General features: G+C 39.9%; 1 protein-coding gene across 2 annotated transcripts in view; it reads left to right on the forward strand.

Annotated features, from left to right (window-relative positions):
- Nucleotides 1-21937, forward strand: part of FLT1 (fms related receptor tyrosine kinase 1) — a 117068-nt gene that overhangs the window by 18072 nt on the left and 77059 nt on the right. For both annotated transcript variants that reach the window (XM_055802709.1, XM_055802710.1), the window contains exons 4-10: nt 8129-8253; nt 14132-14294; nt 14382-14518; nt 16058-16232; nt 18188-18305; nt 20287-20456; nt 20867-21026. In XM_055802709.1, coding sequence (XP_055658684.1) covers nt 8129-8253; nt 14132-14294; nt 14382-14518; nt 16058-16232; nt 18188-18305; nt 20287-20456; nt 20867-21026 — 1048 coding nt within the window. The remainder of the gene's footprint in view (nt 1-8128; nt 8254-14131; nt 14295-14381; nt 14519-16057; nt 16233-18187; nt 18306-20286; nt 20457-20866; nt 21027-21937) is intronic.

The following is a 21937-nucleotide window of genomic DNA, read 5'->3' on the forward strand; positions in this document are numbered from 1 at the left end:
AAAACTTACAATTTTCTTGAATGACTTTTGCAAGTTTCCCATCATGGGACTTTCTTGAACCTCTCACCTTGGATGTTATCTCTATAAGATCTACCCACAGTCCTCTCCATTCACCGTGTGAGAAGAGCAAAGATGGTTGTGAGACTGACCGAGAACCTTTCTGCTAAATGCACTTTACGATATAGGAGGTTATTTTATGTTCTCTTGGTGTCTTTCCTGCTTGAAGTGTTCATTTTTCAGAATCCTGAATTTTTACAAATGGAAGACACAACCCGTCTTTCTAACTCTTCAGTGCTTCCCAAGTCATACATAGCTTGCTTGTATCTGAAAGAGATCCTCAATTAGATGTGTGTGAACCAAGGTTATCTGCCTAAATCACGTGATGATGGAAGAGAAACGTATCCTTGGAGAAATGGTTTTTGGACAGACAGATGGACACCCCCCACCCCCTCTGCCCACACACACACACATCCACCCCCCCGTAATCAGTTAAGGAACACTGCCTGAGTGTCTTGGTTTTGTTTATTTTTCAAGGACATTCAGTCATTAAATGTTGATGTCACTGTTGAAGATAGGATTAGATTACATTTCTCCTCCTACCTGACTTGCGAAAACCCAGTAAATGTTTAAGGGACAAGCATGTATCAAGCTTAGACCTCTTTGGCAGTTTAATTTTCTGAATTTAACAATCCTTTTGTTTAAGAACCAATTTCTTAACACTTAAGTGTTGATTGGATCCTAGTAAGCACATGTAAGAGTTAGGGCAAACTACTGATAGCGAGGGAGGCTGCAAGGTAACTGCTTATTTAATGTCTGTTGAAGGCATCGCTCTACCCTAAGGTGGGGAAAGGTTTATTAGTCCTCCAAAAATTTACAATTTCAGGAAGAATTGTTGAGTAGGTTGAAAAGAAACAAGAAAGCAAGCACCCTTTCTGATCAATGTAGCATTAGCATTTGGAAAGAATATACTAAGGAATCTCTTAATATAAGTAAAGTCCTTGTTTCTGTGAATGTGTATGAAATTCAATTATCTGGCTCAAGGTGGGGTGAGATGTGGGTAACAAAATCATCTGTGAAGACTACCTTTCCTGAGTTTAGTTTTATTTTAAATGAATTTATGGGTGCTTAGGAAATAAACATTTGTAAAATTTGGGTCCCTCCTGGTTTTGTATTGTTTCCTGTGGCAGGACGTTGTGTCAGTCCATTTCCCATATTAGCTCCATGTGGATCACAGAGGCGCCTGTTTCCCATGTCTTAGCATGCTGCAGATGAGAACAAATAGTTGCTATTTACAAACACAGAATCCGAATCAGGAAAATTGATATTGTTTGTACAGGAAGTCATCACTTATTGTTTTAAAAATGTTTTTCATTTCCGTAATTAGAGTGATACTGAATATGAACTGGATTTTAAAAAAAACCAAACCCCCACAAAACAAAACAATAAACCTAGTAAGTCTGTTGGTTCAGTAATGAATGTATGCTATAGCAAATGAGCTTCTGTAGACGAAACCAAGATGCAGGTCAGTGAGAAGGACAGTGCAAGTCCCACATGCCCCAGGATGACCTGAAGCATTTCTGAAGTCCTGTGCTTGGGTGATTGAGAACAGGCAGGCTGGTGACTTCTCTTGCAGGATCTAGTACTGACACCACCCTTCTTTCAGCTGGAGAGGTCACTACTGTGTTTCACAGGACAGTGAGTGTGCAGTGTGTGCCACAGCAACTCTTGACTACACAGGGCTCAGGAATTGAGACATCAAGTGAGGGAAATTAATTCTCTTAAGAGTCTTGGGCTTTGCTCTAAGAAAACTGATGTGTCCTGACTTCCACCAGCAGCCATGGGAAAAATCTGAAATGAAGCAAAGCTTCTTTGCCAATTTCTCCACTGTCTTGGACCCCAAACTGCTCGGATCCTTGTTTTGTATGCAAATGCAGCCTAGTAGTAAAATGGAAAGATTTGTAATAAACGCTCACTGTGTACACTGGAGTGAGGCATGGGGAATTCTCTGCTTGAAAAGAGATAATTATGGAATAAAGACATTTAAGAATCAAAACTTATCAGCAGGCTGTTTTGAAACCTATGTAATTTCCCTGGGGACAGTGCTGAAGGCTTTTCTTTCTGCCTGCCTTTGTTCTACTATCTCCAAGACACTATTTTCCAGTTACTGGGGCTCATTCATATTCTTCAAAAATGCGCAGTTCTCTTCATTCTCTACTCTCCTCATCTCTTGCCTTTGATCAGTTGTTCCCATGGTATGACAGAGGAAAAGCATATAAGTTCAACTAACATTGATATATCAAGGTTAGATTTTTGCATGTATTTAAAAAAACTTTGATTCAAGTTGAAATGTTGCTGCTTCCTGTGATGAAGATAGCTTCCAGCTATTAATATACAAGAATAAGGTCTTAATTCTGCTGCAATGAAGAATTTGTCGCTAAGTGAAGTTGTACTTGGCCTTAGGATGTTAGCCCATTTCTTGGTTGATGTTCTCCCTCTCCTTGTCTCCCCTGGAACTCCTGCTGTGTGTGTCTTCTGACCACATACTTTTCCTTGCGTAATGAGACATGTATTGGTACTTCAATTAAACACCATTCAAAATATCTGTTTTAAAATCAGACCTCTAGGCTGAGTCAGCTGTCTATTCTCTTTCTGTACTTAACAGAAAGAAACAAGGACCTTCTGGTACGTATTTCTCATCACTGACTTTTCAAGGAATCTGGAGAACAAGCCTGTCTTGCTCTGAGATGATTTAAATCAGGTGAGACAAATCAGAGCTGGGTAATTAAAGGTACAAGTCCTGAGAGTACTAGTACTCACCATTGCCTAGAATGTCAAACATGTCCACTAGTTTTGGATCTTTCACTTGAGATGTGTCTTGGGTCGGACAGTCCAAAATGAAGGGCTTTAGCATTAGTGAATGCTTCAAAATGTAAGCCTCTGAATTGCCAAAACATCTGGGGTTTTGAGTGCATTTTCAAACTCTAGAGTTGTATTCTGCAAGTGCTGAGCATATGGCGTCTCCTTGGGAGGTCCACTTGTTGACAGATAGCTGGATCCAGCCCCAGAACTGATGTGGAATTAAGACTTAGCTTGAATGGATTGAGTCCTATAACCCTAAAGGTACTATGTTGCAGAACAGGGAGAGCATCCAAAGAGTTCCCCAAGAGGGTCTCTTAAGATCAGAAACATTAAAGTCAAAATAATTCAACAGGTGAAAAAAGCAGTAAGACAAAACACCCTGAAACCTAAAAGAAAGGGAGATTTTCTTCTTCTTTTTCCTTTTTCTTCTTCATATTCAGAAATAAAGTGCTGACAGAAGAACCTGCTGAGGCCTGGGAAACTCTTCCTCCCCTGTGCCTTTTTTCTGTCTTTGCTTTTGGCACAGTTTTAAAGTGAGCAGTACAGTTTTGGCTCGCACTGTCAGAGTCAATAATATGATAGCACTTCTGTTATGAAAAGGAAACTAGTTGAAGTTAAACTACGCTACAGCTGTGTCAAGTGTGCAGACACATTTTTAGTGTCTAATGGGGTTCCTGGTACAAAACGGAGCCCTCTAGGACTTGCTGATGTCAATCACCTATAATTGACATGCTTTTGTCATTGCATGTATGTGGACTTCACATGTTGGTACGCTGTGCTGAGCGGAGCACATGCGGAGGCCTTGGCAGCATCGAAGGCCAGGCACTGAACCCTCTGAGGTTCTTCTTCCTCACCAAGGCTTATAGCTCCTACTGAAACAGGGATACATTCCCAAGATGAACTATCCAAGAAGCAGGGATACATCTGAAAAAGGGTTCTTAATGTCCAGTAGCCTTTCTAGAGATCATTTTCTGAACATAGTACTCTAGCATGGATTTTCCGGCTAATGTAGGTCAGAATATTTTTCCGTAAGAGTTATAGACATGTTTTGTGTGTGTTGCAGACCTGCGTCAATGATAGCATTCTATAACTAGCCCCAAAGGAAAACAAACAAACCCTGCCTAAAAATCACCGTACAGTTATGCTAGCAATGCTTCATCTGTGAATGTGCTCCAGATACAAAGTATTCCCCTCCTTTTCCTTTTTATTTTTTTCCCCTGGACTTCTGTGATTGTTAATTTATATCTCAAGTCTTCTTTCAAGGTTGAGAAATAATTTGAATTTGAAGAGTATTATTTTACAGGCTAAAGAGAGGCAAGAGTGGAAAAGTCCTTCTTGCAGATGTGTTGTACTTCCAGACATGTCAAATGGGATTATTATTTTTTTTTTCTTAAGGAACATAGGTACTTACATGTGAGCGGGTTGAGTAGGTGCATTTCCTAGGGCATGATTCATCTCATCATAAAACAGATGTCTAAAATGGGGCAGATGAGTCCCGTGGCAGAAATCCCCCTTTCCCCTCAGTGACAACACTGACAGGTTGCCCACCTAGCTCAGTGAGAGATGTCTGTGTTTTAGATGTTAAAACATCTTTTAGATGTGTTTTAGATGAGAGCCGCTCTCGGTGTGCAAGGTTCTTCTCAAATTACTTCTGAACAGCTCTACTAATCTGGCTGGGATACATAAAGTTAGTTAGAGTGAATCCCTACAATGGAAAGGGGAATTTGGCAGTTGGCTTATTATCTTTAATGAAGTTTTCAAGCCTGTACTTTACTAAAGACTTTGGTCCTTCCTTTTCATATGCATGAGGGAAAAGGATGTTATGTGAATGTGAGGAAACTGGTTTGGCTCTTTCAGCCCCCAAAAAATCTTAATGATGAGCCAGGTGTAAGTAGGTATTTTGGAAGAACTTCAGAGGACAAACTTTCAGAGAATTTCAAGGAGCTCAGATATTCCTGCAGAGACTTTTCTTCTTGCAAATGTGTAAGTACTCTGACTTACATAGCTCAGATTATTAAAAACAAAACAAACCCAAGAACAGTAGCTGAAGCTTGTGGAAAAAAAAGAACCTCTCCATCTTTTTTGAATTTGGCATTTCAGTGTTGGCTAATTTAGTTGTTTGTGCAAACCCCATAAATAGCCTAGACAGGTTACTGATACCAGACATAATATTGCTTGTGTTAAGTCTCTTACCTAGTTTGTATCTGGCTGCCAACCAGCTTAATAAAAAGCTGCTATTTATATTCTTTAACAATATAGCAAGTGACCTTCATGGATTTTGTGATTTCATGAACGCTTTTTGTGGTTTCATGTTGATTGTAACTGAGAGATATTGTAAGGAACACAGTCAAACCAGCACCCAGTCATTAATTCCAGGCACAATGTAAACTGAGTAACCTTTAACACATGCAAATATTCTGACTGTCCAGCTTTCATTTTTCTACCCTTGCAGGCATCTCTGAAGAAAAAAAACACCACAAAACCCAACCAAAACTAAAAAAACAAGTTTGACCCTCTTAGATATTCCATTCCAAATCCCAATGGAGCTAAATGTGTAACTTGGATGTGATCTTCAGGACAGGTCAATCCATGATGTTGCTTTTATGTCTAGAGCTTTCTGAGCATAAAAGTGAGTAAAGCTGGCCCAGGAGTCCGCCAGTGGGGGGTTAGGTCATCCCAGATGTGCTGCCAGCCAGCTGTTCAGGGAAGGATGGCATTTACCTCCCTTCAGGAAGGAATTGGGAGGAAATGTAGCAGAAGCTGCTGGCAATAGCTAGGGCTGTGATGGGAGGGGAAAAGGAAAACAGAGGCAAGGAGTGCTATTTTTTTGGGGACAGAAGGATTCCATGTTGTTGGCATACCCTGCCAACATGGTATAACCTGCCCTGGTGCTGGCGTCAGTTTGACTCTGCCTCATCCAGGCTGGTAGAGCCTGCACCAGGCTCTGGTCTCGAGGCACTGAGAGTATCCCCTTACGGCCATTAAGACGGAAGGAGAATAAAATCAAAGGGAATCAGGAAAAGCCTCCACACTCATTATGAAAACAAAACTGTGCTAGGAAACATGATGCGTATTTCTTTTAATCAAAAGCAGGAAGACATTTGGAGCACTTGGGGCCGTCGATTGCCCTCCAGCCCATGGCGGAAGTCCCCAGTGATGTCAATGGGAGCTCTGCACGCGAATAGCGGGGGCACGGAGACGCCGTGGTGTGCCACTGCAGGGACTGTACCAAGACAGGTTGTGACTGAGCTTTAAAGCCTACCAAGAGCAGCCAGGGCATTCTCAGTTACTTTTATAGAGCGCTTCATTGACTTCTTCAGATGTGAATGTGCGTTTCCATTGAAGAAGAAGAAATAAAAATAAAAAAGTCAAGCATGGTGTTTTGTGCTTGTTTCCTGTCCCTGCCTTCGGATGGGCAGGAATCCTGTGAGGTCTGAGCCGCACAGCCCCCACTGCCTTGATATTGGCATCAGTCAGTGGTGACACTGTGTCTGCAGACAGCACCGGTAGTCCCCAGAACAGCTCTTCCTCACACTTGTAATGATCTGGAGATTATGATACAGGAAACTACTTTGCAAAGCTTGCTGGTTTTGGGCAGGAGCTCTTAATTTTGTGACAAAGACAAATGAGTCTTTGGGGAGTAGTAAATCGGTTTGTCTGGTGATGTTAAGGGGCAGGTGACCTCTTCTGCGGCTGCAGCCACTGAAACAAAAAAGGTTCTTTTCACCGTGCTACAAACAGGTTCATTCTTGGTCTTTCCTTGAATCGTACTGCAGAGGAAACATCAGCCTAACAAGTCCTTAGGGTGTTTTTTATTACATACGCATCCTCTATTACTCATAAGTTCCTTTTGCAATCTCAGTGGACGTTTAACACCTATTATTTAATAAAGCATTGTGGCTTTAATTTCAGAAAGTTTGTGTAACTGTTTCATTACACCTCTTTAGGAAAACTTTACCCTGGGGTACATTTGAGGTAGTCTACCTTGGGATTCTCCCCAGTATAAATTAGAGCAGAATTTGTTTCTCTTCCTGTTTGATGTCTCAAACAAAAATATTATTGCATATAATAACAAAAGAAGACCCTAAGGGAAGAGCAGTTTTATGACACTGGCAAGTGGAGATCATACTTTTGAAAGAGAAGCAAAAGTAATGTATTTGAAGAACTACTTGCATGAACATAGGTCAACATGCAGAAGTCTGGGACCAGAGCACTTGAATAAAATAGTATAATTTGAGTCAATTCTTGCTAGCTTTACTCATTTCTTACCAAGAAAGATTCACATTGTTATTTGCAAGTATTTTTGACTGAGTGAAAATAATAGGATTTGCCTGAAAAAACATTGGAGCTGTAGATAAGCACAGAATAAGGATCTGAAAGTTCCACTCTTTTAAGAGTTAAAACCCCAAACTTATGTGAATTTGGGGTAGTCTATTTGTGATGCGAGTCAAACCAAACCTTCGTATCTGAACACCTGCAAAGAAGATTTGGAGCCAGAGTCTGTGGCTTGAGCCCCTCTTTGTTACGTGGTCCAAACAATAGCAGCAGCAGTGTTCCCTGTTCCCATTGCAAGCTATTTATGACAATGCCCTTTGTTAAAGGGATTGTTCAAGGGACGGTAAATTACTCTGCCAAGCTTTAGTTATCGAGTTGAAAGAAATTAATGTTTTCCTGGCATTTTCGTTACCTTGTCACTGAAAAAAAGAGACACATAGGTATTGTGATAGCGGGAAGGAGGAAAATGATTAACTCTTGCTAGTCTGTATTCTCAGATTTGGAAGTATGGCTGGATAATCATGGTAGATTCTTTCTCCTGGTGAAGTCAATGTGATTTTCCCATCAATTTCCTCGCAGACATCAGGAACATGTCCTGTGTAAGGGTTTCCTGATAAGTGAATTTCAGCTCACTTCCCATATAATTACTTCTCCTGATGATAATAAAATAGAAATGCCCTGAAATAAGAAACACATCTCAGCAGTAGAGACAATGCCATAATGGGAAAGATTACTACTTCAGCTGTCCAGCATTTTAAAGGAGATACCAAAGTACTGCTGTTGATACTAAGTGATAAATACGTTTTCAAATTTTTAATAATACTTTGCTGAACTTGTTTAGATAAAAGTAAACAGAAGATTGATGCGAGGACTTTGTCTAGCTTTCCTTATGGACAGGTTTAGTCTGCTCTTTCAAGGCTGTATGCACTGTTACAATTGCCATACACAGTCTTAAGATTTCAGGTATTAACCTTTTCTTTTTCTTCTTTTGCAGATACAGGCAATCCATTTGTAGAGATGCACAGTGATATACCTAAAATAATACACATGACTGTGGGAAGAGAAATGATCATCCCATGCAGAGTCACAGCACCAAATGTTGCTGTTACTTTAAAAAAGGTACCTCAAGCCAAGCGTGCTCTAGAAGTGGTTTTATGGATGATGCTTTTGTTTGTTTGCTTGCTTTTGAAATATTTCAACAATTTAGTATTACTTAAACAAGGTTTCTGGGTGTCAGTGTGTTTAGAAATATTTCAATCCTGGAGGCTTTGTCTCATATCTCCTAGAAGGGCTTCATCAAACCTCTTACACTGGATGGGAATTTTCTGAAGAAACTTAAACTTTTCATACCATTTTATTAAATCTTTGCTGACAAAGGTTTCTTAAGCCCAGGAAGGAGTTTCTTGTTAGAAGAGAGATCCTCCCACCTCTTCCCCTGCCCTTCCTCCCCTTTCCTCTTCTGTCCTCTGGAACAGCTCGTAAGTGAAGTCCCTGGAGACCTGCTGAGGCTGTGCAAGGATCTCTGCAAGCCTTTGCCCTACCTCACTCCCACCAGCAACTTTGCTGCTTGCTTTTACATACGAGTGCACTTACAAGACAAGGAATGGCTTCCCTTTGTAGGGAAACATGCAGAGTTTGAGACTGCAGGGCTAGTTTTAGAAAAACTAGATATTTTCCATGTTTTGAGGAAACAGTTTCTTTCCTAGGTGCCCTAGGCGTTACACAGACAGCTAACTGACCTATGTGTATGCAGTAAAGTACCTGATGTGAAGACAGAGAATGGTGCTTCTTTTTTCAAAGTTCCTTTGTTTGGCTTAAAAATTAGGTGGAGTTGCCAGTAATCTTTTTGTTTCTAGATAAAGGGAGTTCTCTGTACATAGTAGCATAAATGTTCATCTTTGTTACAAGGAAAAGAAATTTGTCTGTTTATAGAATAACATGCAATTGCCAAACAATGCCACTGCAAGATGCTTATCTAGATTAGTACAAATCTTTGATTCCTCTTTGACTGTAGAGTTTTGTAGCAGCCACAGATTTGATCCTGTGTTTCAATTAGACCTGGAGGTTTACAAATTCTATCCAGTGCTGCTTTGCTAATATTGACACTGATTTTGCCTCTTCGTTTCCACCTGTGAATTCATCTGAAAGAAAGCAAAATGCAGAGAAAATAAAATAATCTGACCTAGGATGTTACTGTATGTGTGTGTACACGCACACACGCATGGTTCTCCTGCAAGAAGTGCACCGGGAGGGGATGATGCACAAGATTCTGTGGTTATAGAATCAAAAGTAAACAAGGCTTGGCTTTCCATAGGGTAGATGTTGTAGAGTGGGAACTTATTTGGGCACTGTAGTGTTGCATCTGAAATCTCACATATTAAATTCTTAACTGACAAAATTCTTGTCAGGCTTCTCTCCTATTAAACAATATATAAAAAAAATTTCTTTTCTCCTTATTTGGAGGAGATTGAGACATAGCTACTCTTTTTTTTTTTTTTTCTTTTTTTCTTTTTTCATATCAACTTGCCTTTAGCTTGGATTGTGGTGTAAGGCACATCTTTACACCATCGAACCCAGATATAATACTCTGGGAAGGAGAAGGAGGAGCTGGAGCCAAGTCTTGAAAGAAAGGATTGGTTGCTTACATGTTTTGCATTCCAGGAAAAATAAATGTGTTCCCTAATTAATCCCAGAATTTCCTGAAGCATGTAAACTACAATGCATTACATCATACCTTACTTTATTTATCATCTGTAACACCCATATATGAAGATTCCAGCAAGCTTTTGCTCACATAGCAATTAAAAGAAGTGTTAAATGCATTTCACAGCTGCAGGCATACTACTTCTGGAGAGCTGGCAAAACCTATTCTGTGTTTTCCATTCAGTGATAAAGGAAGAAGCCGGTGTCCCCATAATGCAATCCTCTGGACCTGGAAAGAAGCCCCCAGCATTAGAGTCATTAGGTTCTGCATTCTATATTGCCAAGAAGTAAAAATAGTAAATATTTTTTGGTAATCCATCTTTTCTGAAAGGACTTGTTACGGCTGCATGAGCACTGCCTTCAGTGTTCTGTTCCTGTGCAATGCTACTTCCATCTTCAACACTACAAATGATTTTTTCATTAAAATTGCATCTTTACCTTACTCAGTCTTTTTGAGATACTGCCTTGCTCTAACTTCCAGGCTGAACATCTGTACAAATTATATTCTATAGCATGGCAATCATGTGCAACATAGGAGTCTTAAAAATCAAGAAGCTAATAAAACAGGGATTGGGTTATAGGGGTGGAGCTTTTCATTCCTATTTCAAATGTAGCCTTCAGGTCCTGTTATGATAATCTATATTTGCAACAGCCGATGGCCTTTTCTTTTCCTCATTACATGAAGAGCTGTGAAATTAATTGATAGTTTTGTTCTAATCTTTAATAGGCAGATATCCAGAGCTTCTGAAACCATCATTCCTATCCATATGATTCTAGCAGCTTCATTCAAGATCCCTAAAATAAGATAAATCTCATTGCAGCTAAGGTGTGCACTTCTCTTGCATCTTCATTTGCTCTTATCCTGTTAAATGGAGAAAACATCACCTTTTGGTACAATGGTTTGGTACCTCTCTTTGTTGACTTTATAACAGAGAATCCAAAAGTACAGTAATGACATTCATGGGGATAGAGATAAATAAGCTTCAGCTTAACGAAAGAAGCAGGGAAAAAACCCCAAGGATGCTGAGAGTCACACACCTAGACAGTGGGAATTGTTAATGATGCCACCTCATCCCTCCCAAATTGATGGAAGGGGAGACATGAAAGAAAAGACAAGCATTCAGAACCTAACATATGTTTCCACTATGCTTTCACCTGGTTCTTTCCAATACAACCTGCCTTTGGAGATGTGGGGAAACACAGCTGGACTATATACTCTCAATCATATGTATGTACCCAAAACCTTGTGGCAGTACTGTGTTAATGCCACTGAGTACCAAAAAGGTTCAGTGGCTGGTGTTGAGCAAAGAACGAAAAGAAATGGAAAGCTAGTTTGAAACAAAGTACAAAGAAAGTAAAAGGCCAAGACTGCGCTGGGAGCCACAGTGATGTGGTTCACACAGATAAGCATGTAGACAATAAATTCTGTGTATACTGCAGCCATCAAAACAAATTAATTCTTTGAATGCCTGCCCTGTGTTTCTTCATAGGTTTCCTACTTGTCTCTGTGATGACCAAATGGGCCATTTTTTGGCAAGTCCCTGAACAATGTTGGCCCTGATCTACATGGGCGATGGACCAGGTGACCTCTAGAGGTCCCTTCCAACTTAAATTGTTGTGTGATTCTGGGATCCTCTGTCCTGTACCACCCATGCAGTGTTCATCATGGTGATGATGTCATGTCTCTAGGTGGTGCCCTGGGAGGTGATTTAGGGCAAGGCAAAGCAACTGTGCTTCTCTGAGAGTGGGAAATGGGTCATCTGAACCAGTGGGGTTGGCAGAGCCCAGCAGCGTGGAGGAGAGCTGGGTAGGAAACTGAAGCCTGTATGGAGAGAGGGTAGAGCTGTGAAGGGCTGTGAGGGTGAGCACCCAGCCACCACTACTCTTCTGAGACAAAATCCTGGTATTTCCACCCTCTGAAAGGGACTTGTTGCAGTGTCTTGTTTCCCACCCCCAAGACTTAGCCAGAGACCAGCTGTGTCACGTTGCTCTTTTGCTAATCAAAGTTTTCCTTACAGAAACTTAAAACAGTTGAGTTATGCTTTCACGTGTGACCGTGTGCAACTTCTTAGTCTCAAAGCTGTGAAAAATTACACAAAAGGCTGTAGCTCTAGCTGTTTTTGAGGGATGTCAGATGAGATGTGCAGGCAAAGATTCGCCTCCAGAGCAGGTGAGCCTGTTGAATATCACAACATTAAGTGTTGCAAAACAGGATCATATTTATAAGCACTGTATTTCCAAGACCTGGACATATCCTGGATGTTTCGGTTACTTTCCCATTCTTGGAGTAAGGCTGATACAAATTCAGTAAACCATCAATTAACTAATTAATGTGAAGTGAATGCATTCCCTGGGAAATGTGAGTCTAGGGAGGCTCTGAGGCTCTGACTTCACTCTTTCTTCACAGTGTATGTGAAAACTCTTGGAGGAATATGCTCAGAAACAGTCTGTTTTCTACCAAAGCGGCAAGAGGATAAATCCAGTTGAAGCCCTTGAAAGCATAACTAGTTAACCCAAAGCTTGAATACTTGTTTTATTTAGAACAGGAATGGCAACAGAGCTCTTAGAGTTCGATATTGTTGAATGGTAGCCAGCAGGCTGTAATGTAATGGGCTTTATTTGAGTGTGCGCGTGTGTGTGTGTAACACACTTCCCCTGTGATTTGCATGCTTATTATAGCATCTTATCAGCTGTTGTAAAGATAAGGAATTCTACCACAGCATTTTGTGCTCTGTAATTATTGTTCATTTGATTCACCGTGCCTTTCTGTTGGAGGAAATGGCATGAGATGAGTGGAGGTGATCTCAAGGGTAGCTTTTGGTGTGTGCAGAGCAGCAGCATCACGACTGCCGTGTTTTGGAGAGAAGCTGTATCATTCAGGAAGGTGCTGGGCAGCCATGCTTCCTCCAGCCTCTGGCAGCCACTCAGGCTGGCTTTGGCCATAGGAAGGAGAGGACTGGCCAATGCTTAAGTCCTTTGCTCAAATAAAGGGGAAGGATGAGGAGATGAAGGGGACGTAGTGAGACTGGGTACACAGTAAGAGGTGATGGGCTGCAAGGTGCTTATTTGATCCAGGCGCCTTTGCTTAGGGCAATAATTCACTCAAACTCTACTCTGTGTCATCTTTAAAAATATGTTATTTTTACCGTAAAAGCAGGCTTTATAAAAGAAGAATCACATCAGGCTTTGTATTCATGTCTGATCTCTGTGTTACCCAAATGGTGACATTTATTCCATTGATAAGGCATAACAAAAACCCATGACAAGAGATCTTGTCTGCACTTCAGTGCCTGTGTCATGCTTTATCTTTTCAGGGTTTTCTTGATACCTTGCTAAAATGGGGCTTAAAAGTCAAAGGACTCTCATATGAAATATTTTTTTTACTGCTGGCAAAGTGAACACTTGATCCTATGTGGTAATATTTTAGTCCACATTAGCTTTCAGGTCTAAAGTTTAAAAACACCTGATGGCTTTACATTAAGTACTTGTTGGGTCCTCAATTTCCGAGGGACTTAGAAGTGCCAAATTTTTAAAATGTGCTGGATACTTTTTCTGTGGAAATATGATGGTTTTAGTGTTTCAAGGCGTCCTTTCAAAATCTCTAGTCGATATGACTTTCCCCATTCAGTATAATCAGTAGTTCTCAACAAAAGTCCCCAAGGAAGCTTGTTGGCTTTAAAATTTGTACTTCACATTGTATGTGATCACTTAGAGATGTGTACTCTGACTGGTCAGCTTTGGACAGCCAGTCATGTCCTTAACTTCTTTTTTTTTTTTTTTTTTAAACAGTCCAGTCCTTCAGACAACATAAACGTGAGAAGCATCAAATTGAATCCTGGCAGGAATTTGTTAAAGCCATGAAATGACAGCAAATTAAGTCCATTTATCACCTCCATTGAAATATGTGCATTTGTGTCTCAGTGGTGAAACCAGGATACTTAATTGCAAAGGTTTGCCAAGATGAGCACTTTAGCTGCCAACCAGGAGCCAACAGAATAGCAGCCCAAGCGCTGAGGCTAATGATAGTGTCAATCTATTGTGTCATAAATTACATCCTGTTATAAATAATGAAATCTTGGAAACAAATAAAACATTCACATTCTTCACCCAGATTTTTCCTCTATTTTGTGATGAAAATGTGACTTGAAAAATCTGCGTAATTAAATGTCATCCGTTCTACTTTGATTGGCATTTTTTAGGGTGGGTTTTTCCCCATTCCTTTTTATTAGGCTGCTTTGATTAGAGAGTGGCATGAGGATGAGTTGTTTTTATGATGTGTGTTTGACACTTCCAGATTCCACTAGAAACCCTAATTCCTGATGGCAAGACAATAATCTGGGACAGCATGAAAGGCTTCAGAATACCTAAGGCAACCTACAGGTTCATAGGGCTCCTGAGCTGCGAGACAACCATCGGTGGACACACATACAGCACAAAGTACCTAACGCACCGTGAGAGTAAGTAGTGTTCTCTACTCCCTGTCTTTCAGAAAGCGCTCTGCCCTGGTGACGTTACTCACTTTTTTTCTTCTTTGTCACATGCAGCCAACACGATTTTTGATGTTCAGTTAAGCACCCCGCGTCTTGTCAAGTTGCTGAAAGGAGACAGCCTAGCAATTAACTGTACTGTCACCGCAGCCTGGAACACCAGAGTGCAGATGACGTGGACTTATCCTGGAGAAGTGAGTGCTGTGGTTGAAATGAAGCAGCCAGGGGTTTCCCACAGATCATGCTGTATCTAGCATCCTGGGAGGAATTTTGCTTCGAAATGCTTGCCGTGGTTCGCATTCCATCATTTTGACCCTTGCTGACATGCCTCTTAAGGTTTCTTTTTTTCTTTCTGGTGCCTAATTGAGTAAGTAAACATGTTTGCACAATATACTCTGGTTATATTGCATAATCACGAGCAAACGCTAGAATTGTTTCATTCCCAGGAGTGTCTTTTCGACCTGGGGAAATGATAGAAATTTATCATCCAGTCCCAGGCAGGGGCTCTTTCTTGTAACAAAAAAGTTTGCCATGAGGCTGTCTTTCTCAACACATTCATTTCAAAGACTGGCAGACAGTCAGGCACCCGACTCGAGCATGTTTAGAAAAGATATTTTGATTTAGCTAGCCAAAATCTCATTTGTTAAGTGTCACATGAACAATCCTCTTGTTTTGACAGCTACAGGCATGATCTTGAATGTGCTTCTCCTCCCCCCCTACTGGGAGCATCCTCATAAATATATGTCGCTTACAGAATATCTGCCAGGGAGTCAGTGTAAAGCTGATAAGAAATTTGACATTAGTTTAAGGTTTACAACTCCCATTCCTTTCATGTCAGTTTGATTTATGCTGATGATTCAAGTGAAGATCATCTATTATGTCATTCATTGTGCCTAATCACAAACTGAAATTATGATTACATTATATAGGCAAGATTAATGCAATTGTTTCTTGCGTACTGTAGCCTTTTTCCCTGGCATTTTTTCACCTCAGAAATAAACAACTTAGCAAAAAGAGAAATGTTCCAAATGTATTATATTGCTCATTGCTGTCTTACCAAGCCCTAGCTGGACACTACACTTGTGAAATTCTGCTTTGTTTTTATTGGGATGGTAACTGAAGGGTGCTCAGTGTTTATAAGACACCAACAATGTCCTGGGTTAAATAAACTTTGAGGCCAAAGGCTGAGGGGGAGTTGCAGGAAATAACTCCTCAGATGCACATTATCTTCAGTTCCACCCTGTTATTCCCTTGCCAAATCTAGTCCCTTTTCCATCTATAGCGTTTCCAGAATTCTCCCCTTCTTGTGTTGATGCTCTCTTCTTCTGAATGTCTGCTGCCTATGGCACTGAGTCCAGGCACCGATTTATGTGCTGCTCTTCACACCATGGCTTCAGGGATTTTTACGGGCAATGCTGGACGAGGTGCAGTGGGGACCTGGGGCATGTTGGTGTGGCAGGCCATACAGAAGGGATGATCTTCATCTGGAAAGAACTAGTTTGGATGCTATTACAACCCTGGAGAAGATAAGAATGAATTGCCATATAATGTTACATATAATTTTTTTTGTTGACCCTCTGGAAATGTTAGGCATCTTTCCCATGTCTGTGCTGTACAGGGAGATCTGGATTTTTTTTTATTAAGGTATGGTGGCAGTAGAGTAAAATAAAAATCTTAATAATAATGAAAATTGCTTTGATTAAGCTCGCTTTTGTTCATTTTTGCTTTTATAGGCAAGGAGAAGAGGTTCTATAACGCAGCGCATTGACCAGAAGAATACAGAAGCCAATATTTTTTACAGTATCCTCGTTGTTGACAAAGTGCGTGATATTGATAAAGGCCAGTACACCTGCCACGTGAAGAGCGGGCCATCAATCAAAGCTGTAAACACAACAGTCATTGTTTACGGTAAGAAGTGTTGCAGGTTTGTGGAATACAGAATGCTCGTGTACCACAGGCAGTCATAAAATAGCTTTACATGACACAAAGTGGGAGTGAATTTATAGCTCATTCGTCATGGGCGGAAAAAGGAAGGAGACCAGAGAGAATATGTGCCTTTTCTTTCATGACTGTTTTGTATTATTGGTAGTAGGCATGTTAGTATTCGGTTTGATCACTCTCATCTGCTACATACTGTGATACCTTGTCCTCAGTCAGTTCTGGCAGATGCAATCCGTTAAACTATATTTTAATAAAATAATAAGTACAAGCTGAATTTAAGTAGAAGAATCTCACTTCTTCTTCTACAGTAGTTATTTATTGTTTTCTAAAAAAATTAACGAAGAATTAGATACACTAGCTCTACATGGAGCAGGTAGCTGCTAGACCATTCAATAAATTGAAATGAGCACAAGATACTGCAACTCTTTAATATGGTTTTACAGTGGGAGCCTTAAACGAGCTCCCTATGGTCTGCCTGGGCTTTCTGTGAAAACTGTGAAATCTGGTGTTATTTCAGATTTATGTGAATTAGGACTTTTGTGCACTGGGGCTCTATGACAAGCTGCCTTATTTGTGGCATCCTGTTACAATTAGGACTGTCCAGGATCTTTGGAGCATCATTGGTATTAAGGACCAAGCAGCTGGTGGGTGTCCTCTATGACAGATGACTCATGGGCAGAATATTGATTTGTTCCATGTTTTCAGTGGTCTACCTTTTCTCCATCATCTGGAAGCATGGACTAAACACCCCATGCTGGTATTCTTAGAGGGTATTTCAGTCCATTTTTTCTCTTTAATCCCTGGACTAAGTGACTGGGAGCACCAGATGTTACGATCATATCATATTGTGATATCCACTTACTGTGCTCAATGATACATCATGATATCCACTTACAGTATTCTTAAATAGATAAGATGAAGCTGTCAGGAACTGAGTTTTAGATTAAAATTAAAGTCAGAGAAGCTGCAGCTGTTGAAGCCACCCTGTAAACTCTTATTCACATAAGCAGCCCCATGTATGGGATACCCACATTAGAAAGAGCCTGTGTGAATAAGGGTTTGCAGGATCGGGGTTGTGCCTTTATAACTTGACTTGTGTAATCAAACTGCTCATTTATCTTGTGCATCTTATGTGGCAAGTGTGATTAAACTTTGCACTTGTTTAGTAGATATCCAGCATCCTTATGGACAATCAAACAGTTTTTCATGTTTTGAATGTTTTATTTTGCTCGCGTGCAGTTTGGGGGAGGGGGGCAGGGGATAGGGAGAGGTATGGAGATTTTCACTGTATTGTATGAATATTATGTTTTACTGCCTCTGGTAAAACCCATCAACTTGCCAGAGAGTTTGAAATATGGGGCAGTACAACTGGAAAAGAACAAATTCCAGCAGGTTGAGATTGTTCCAATGAACTGATAAAGGTTTGTTTGTGTGATGAAACAGCTGTTTACCAATGATACAGAACGTGTCTGCCTTTTCCTTGCTGTTTCTCTGGAGTTCGGTTAAATTCTCACCGGCAGAATATTTTCTTTTGGAATACCCATTGATGTTTGGTCTTCAGGAGTAGAAGGGTCATCGTGATCATCTAGTTCAGCTTCCCATGTACCAGGAACCACCTTATCTCTTGTGCCTTTTTTTTTCTGACTGAAGCACGGTGTGAAGTTGGCCAGTGTCTCTTCTCCAGGCACATTCATGGCTTGGGAACTATATTTCAGTTTCTTGTAGGTTTGTGGTGAATTTCTTTATATTTTATAGATCTCTAGGTGGAGGTTAGGCTTTGTTCTTGTTGCTGCCGTGTGGAAACACCAAAATTACTAAAGATCATTTTTGTTTGGGTTCCTGTTCTTTTTAGTAGAACAACAGTTTTTGCAGGCTGAAAATAAAAATCAGTAATACAGTGCACTCTTTTTCTTTTGTTTAAGATAAAATGTTTATTAATTTGAAACGTCGAAGAAAAACTGCACTGGAGGCTGTAGCTGGAAGAAAATCCTATCGTTTGTCGATGAAAGTGAAGGCATTTCCCTCTCCAGAGGTTATATGGTAGGACCAACAGTTACCTCCACGTATGCGTACTGGACCTTGTCCTAGATGAAAAATAGTATTGGTAAAATGTTCAAATAAGACTCCTTGAAACGGCAACACACTGGAGACAATACAGTTGTGGAGTTTTATTGGAAGTTTCAGGGTTGTCCTGGGTTTTACCAATTTATGAGAACATACTTTTGCATGCAAATGCAAAAAAGGGTATCTGGGAAGTTTAGAGCTCAGATCCTCAAATGTTAACTATGTCTCCCACTGAAATCAATGGACACTCTGCAGCTAAGTATCTCTACCAACTTTAACTGAAGTGTTGCATCCAGCTTCACTCAGACCTAGACACAAGACCTGAATTTGCTTTTCAGACAGTAGGAGAAAGAAAAAAAGATTTTCATTAAAATAATTGACTGACTCGAGTCATACAGACTTGCACTATTAAAAAAGCATAGAAGCTGGTTTTATTATATAGTGATCTGCAGGTTGTAGATCTACTTTAGTGACTGGAGCATTTACTTTGGCTTACATATACTGTGCTAAGAAAACTTCTGAACAGTTTTTTGCATTAACCCAAACCACATTCATATAAAACAATGTTATCTATTCATGATCTCAAGGTTTTTTTTTCATTTGAATAAACACCAGTAGCTCTGGCTCAACTCATTGCACTTTAACAAAGGGTCTGTGACTAGACTGATTAAGAAAACAAATCATACATACATGAACAGTGAGTGTCCATGATACTCACAGGCAGGAATTTTGCTGCAAACATTTTGTTTTATTTTACAAAACCTTTACATGTATGGCTCCACACGGAAAATTAAGCGGCAAAAGTGTAGCTGATGCTAGCCATTTGTACAGTATTTTGTTTCTTTAGTGGCTGGGCTTGCTGACTACACATACAGATGCAAAATTTCTGAAATACAAAAAAATCCATTTAAACAAGATTTATTTATTTATTTATTCATTTATTTATTTATTCATTTATTTATCACTCTGAGGTTGGTAAAACACTGGAACAAGTAGTCCAGAGAGACTCTGAAGTCTCCATCCTTGGAGATACTCAAAACCAGACTGGAAATGGTTTTGAACAACATTCTGACCTTGCTTTGAATAGGAGGTTGGACTAAGTGATCTCTAGAGGCTTTTTCTGCCTCATCTACTCAGTGGTTCTGTCCAGTGAAATGCCTAAATAAATTTTTATGATCCATTTTTTAGTGCTCCCTCCTCTAATAAGAGCAAGTATCTTCCGTAAATACTTACTAAAACTTGTGAATCATTTTAATCAAGTCCTTCTTGATAGTGAAACTCTGTTGCACTCTTCTGCTAACATCATGTCAATCTTCATACAGCAACCTACCAAAATGTGCTCCACGCTGTATTTTAGACTTTGAAGACAAGTGTTGTGCTTCTTCAGGATTCATCTGTGTGTGAGCAACAGTTCATACTTTCTATGTTCATTTTCTGTTATCTTTAAAAACATTCACTTGATAGCAGGATATCTGATTCTTAAATGCTTATCTAATCTCCTTACTCTTCCTCTTCCTAAAATCACAGCTGTGCTTAGGCTACTGTAATACTTTGTCCCAGGATGTATTCTGAGGTCATAGAGAAATGGTCAGCTCTGGATGATGCAACCTTTATTTGTGTGAATGACTTTCAGCCAAAATGGTTGTCTTCTAGACTAAATGGCGGCACAAGCATGGAAAACTGGGATCATCAGAGAGACAGTTGTGGTTTTCAGCAACTCTCAAATACTCTATCAGATCCTTATTGATTTTAATGTATACAAAGGTATTATCCAAAGTGCTTTATAAATATCAGCGATCTTATTTGTAAGGGAAGGATAAACCTCTGGTAAACAGAATCTTGGACTGTAAATTCAATCCTTGCCCAAAGATTAAGAAATGTTGTGAAATGAAATAGCACAGGCAGTTTAAGCAACATTATTTTTCAAAAGTTTGATTTCTGGAATTCTTTTAAACAGGTTAAAAGATGGTCTACCTGCTGCTGAAAAGTGTGCTCGGTACATGGTTAAAGACTATTCATTAATCATCAAGGATGTTGCTGAGGAAGATGCAGGAAACTACACTATAATACTGAGCATACGACAGTGGAACTTGTCTAAGAACCTTACAGTCACCCTTAGAGTAAATGGTAAGTTTACAATATGTTCCCATTCTTCTCCTGAACATGTAAATGCTAAATTTTCATTGAGCTAGATTTTTATTGATCTTGCACTGTTCAGGTCATTGTGGGTTTTCTTGCTGGCTTTCATGGACCCAAACCCAAGGCCCATATGCAGGGTGATAGACCCATCTCGCAATCAGAAGACAGCCGCTGGTTTTCGTTAGAAGGGTTTCTGTCCTCCACAGTCAAATACTTGTTCCTGATGACTTAAATGTGTTACTAACTGCTCATCTGACTTCACTTAGGCCTGCTGTTTTCCTTTGTTCTCCTGGGGATTTTTCTTATTACTCACCCTGCAGAAATGTAGCGTTTTCATGATCATGCAATACACTGGAAATTAGCTGGTTTTAATTGCTTTTAATTTTTACCCTTTACAGTGAAACCCCAGATATATGAAAATGCTGTGTCATCATTCCCTGATCCCAACCTGTATTTACTGGGCAGCAAACAAGTGCTGACATGTACAGTGTATGGTATTCCTCAGCCTAAAATTACATGGATGTGGTATCCCTGTAGACAAAACCATTCTAAAACAAGGTAGGACAACTTCCTTCCTTACGTGTAGCATGTCTTCCCTTACTATTACATTTAAATATTTACTTTTTTACAAGAATAAAGCTTGCCATGACCAATGCTTAGTTAGTAAAGTTTGTATAACTTTAATCCATGTATTTTTTAGTAAACATGCAAGCACTGCATTTTTTTCTGCATTATTTGAAAATGGAGGGCAGAGCTGTTATTTTGTATTGCTACACAAGTTTATTTACAGTTCACTGCTATGCATGTATGCAATGTCTAAAGGTGATAATTGCTTTTTAATTTTTATGAGGGAAGCCTTGCAGATAATGCTTTTCAAACTTCACATGCTTTCTCACGGAGGAGATTTCCATGCTTTCCACCACGCTTTCCTCCACACACAGTGATTTCCCTGCATGACTTCTTCTGAAATTCAACAGAAACTATCTTAAAGACTCTTTCCGTTATGAAGGTTGAATTCTCTTACAATACATTGGCTCATAGATTCAGTTCAGCGAGCCAAATGGGCCCAGCTTTCTCCAGATGATATTTCAACAGGATGAAATACAAATGGCACCATACAAGCTTACTTGATGCTGATGTGGCACTTAACTAATCCTCTTTTATATTTAAGATTTCTTTTGAAATCTGTTTCTTACAATTACAAGTTTGTGCGTTGACTCATTTATCCAAAGCTCTTCCCACATCATGAAATCTGACACAGTCTTAATGATTAACATTCAACCTCCACAATGGCAATAGCATTAAGCTGCTATCAGAAGGTTCAAACATGCAAGGTATTTGGATCACAGCACAATGAAGATATTTAAAAACCTAACAAGCGTTTAGGAACCAACACTTTCTCAGCTTCAGTTGAAGATAATCACTTCACGTAGGATTTAACTTCTTTAATGCTTTCCTAGCACTGGGTT

Source organism: Falco peregrinus, chromosome 4 (genome assembly GCF_023634155.1).
Source record: "Falco peregrinus isolate bFalPer1 chromosome 4, bFalPer1.pri, whole genome shotgun sequence".
NCBI lineage: Eukaryota > Metazoa > Chordata > Aves > Falconiformes > Falconidae > Falco > Falco peregrinus.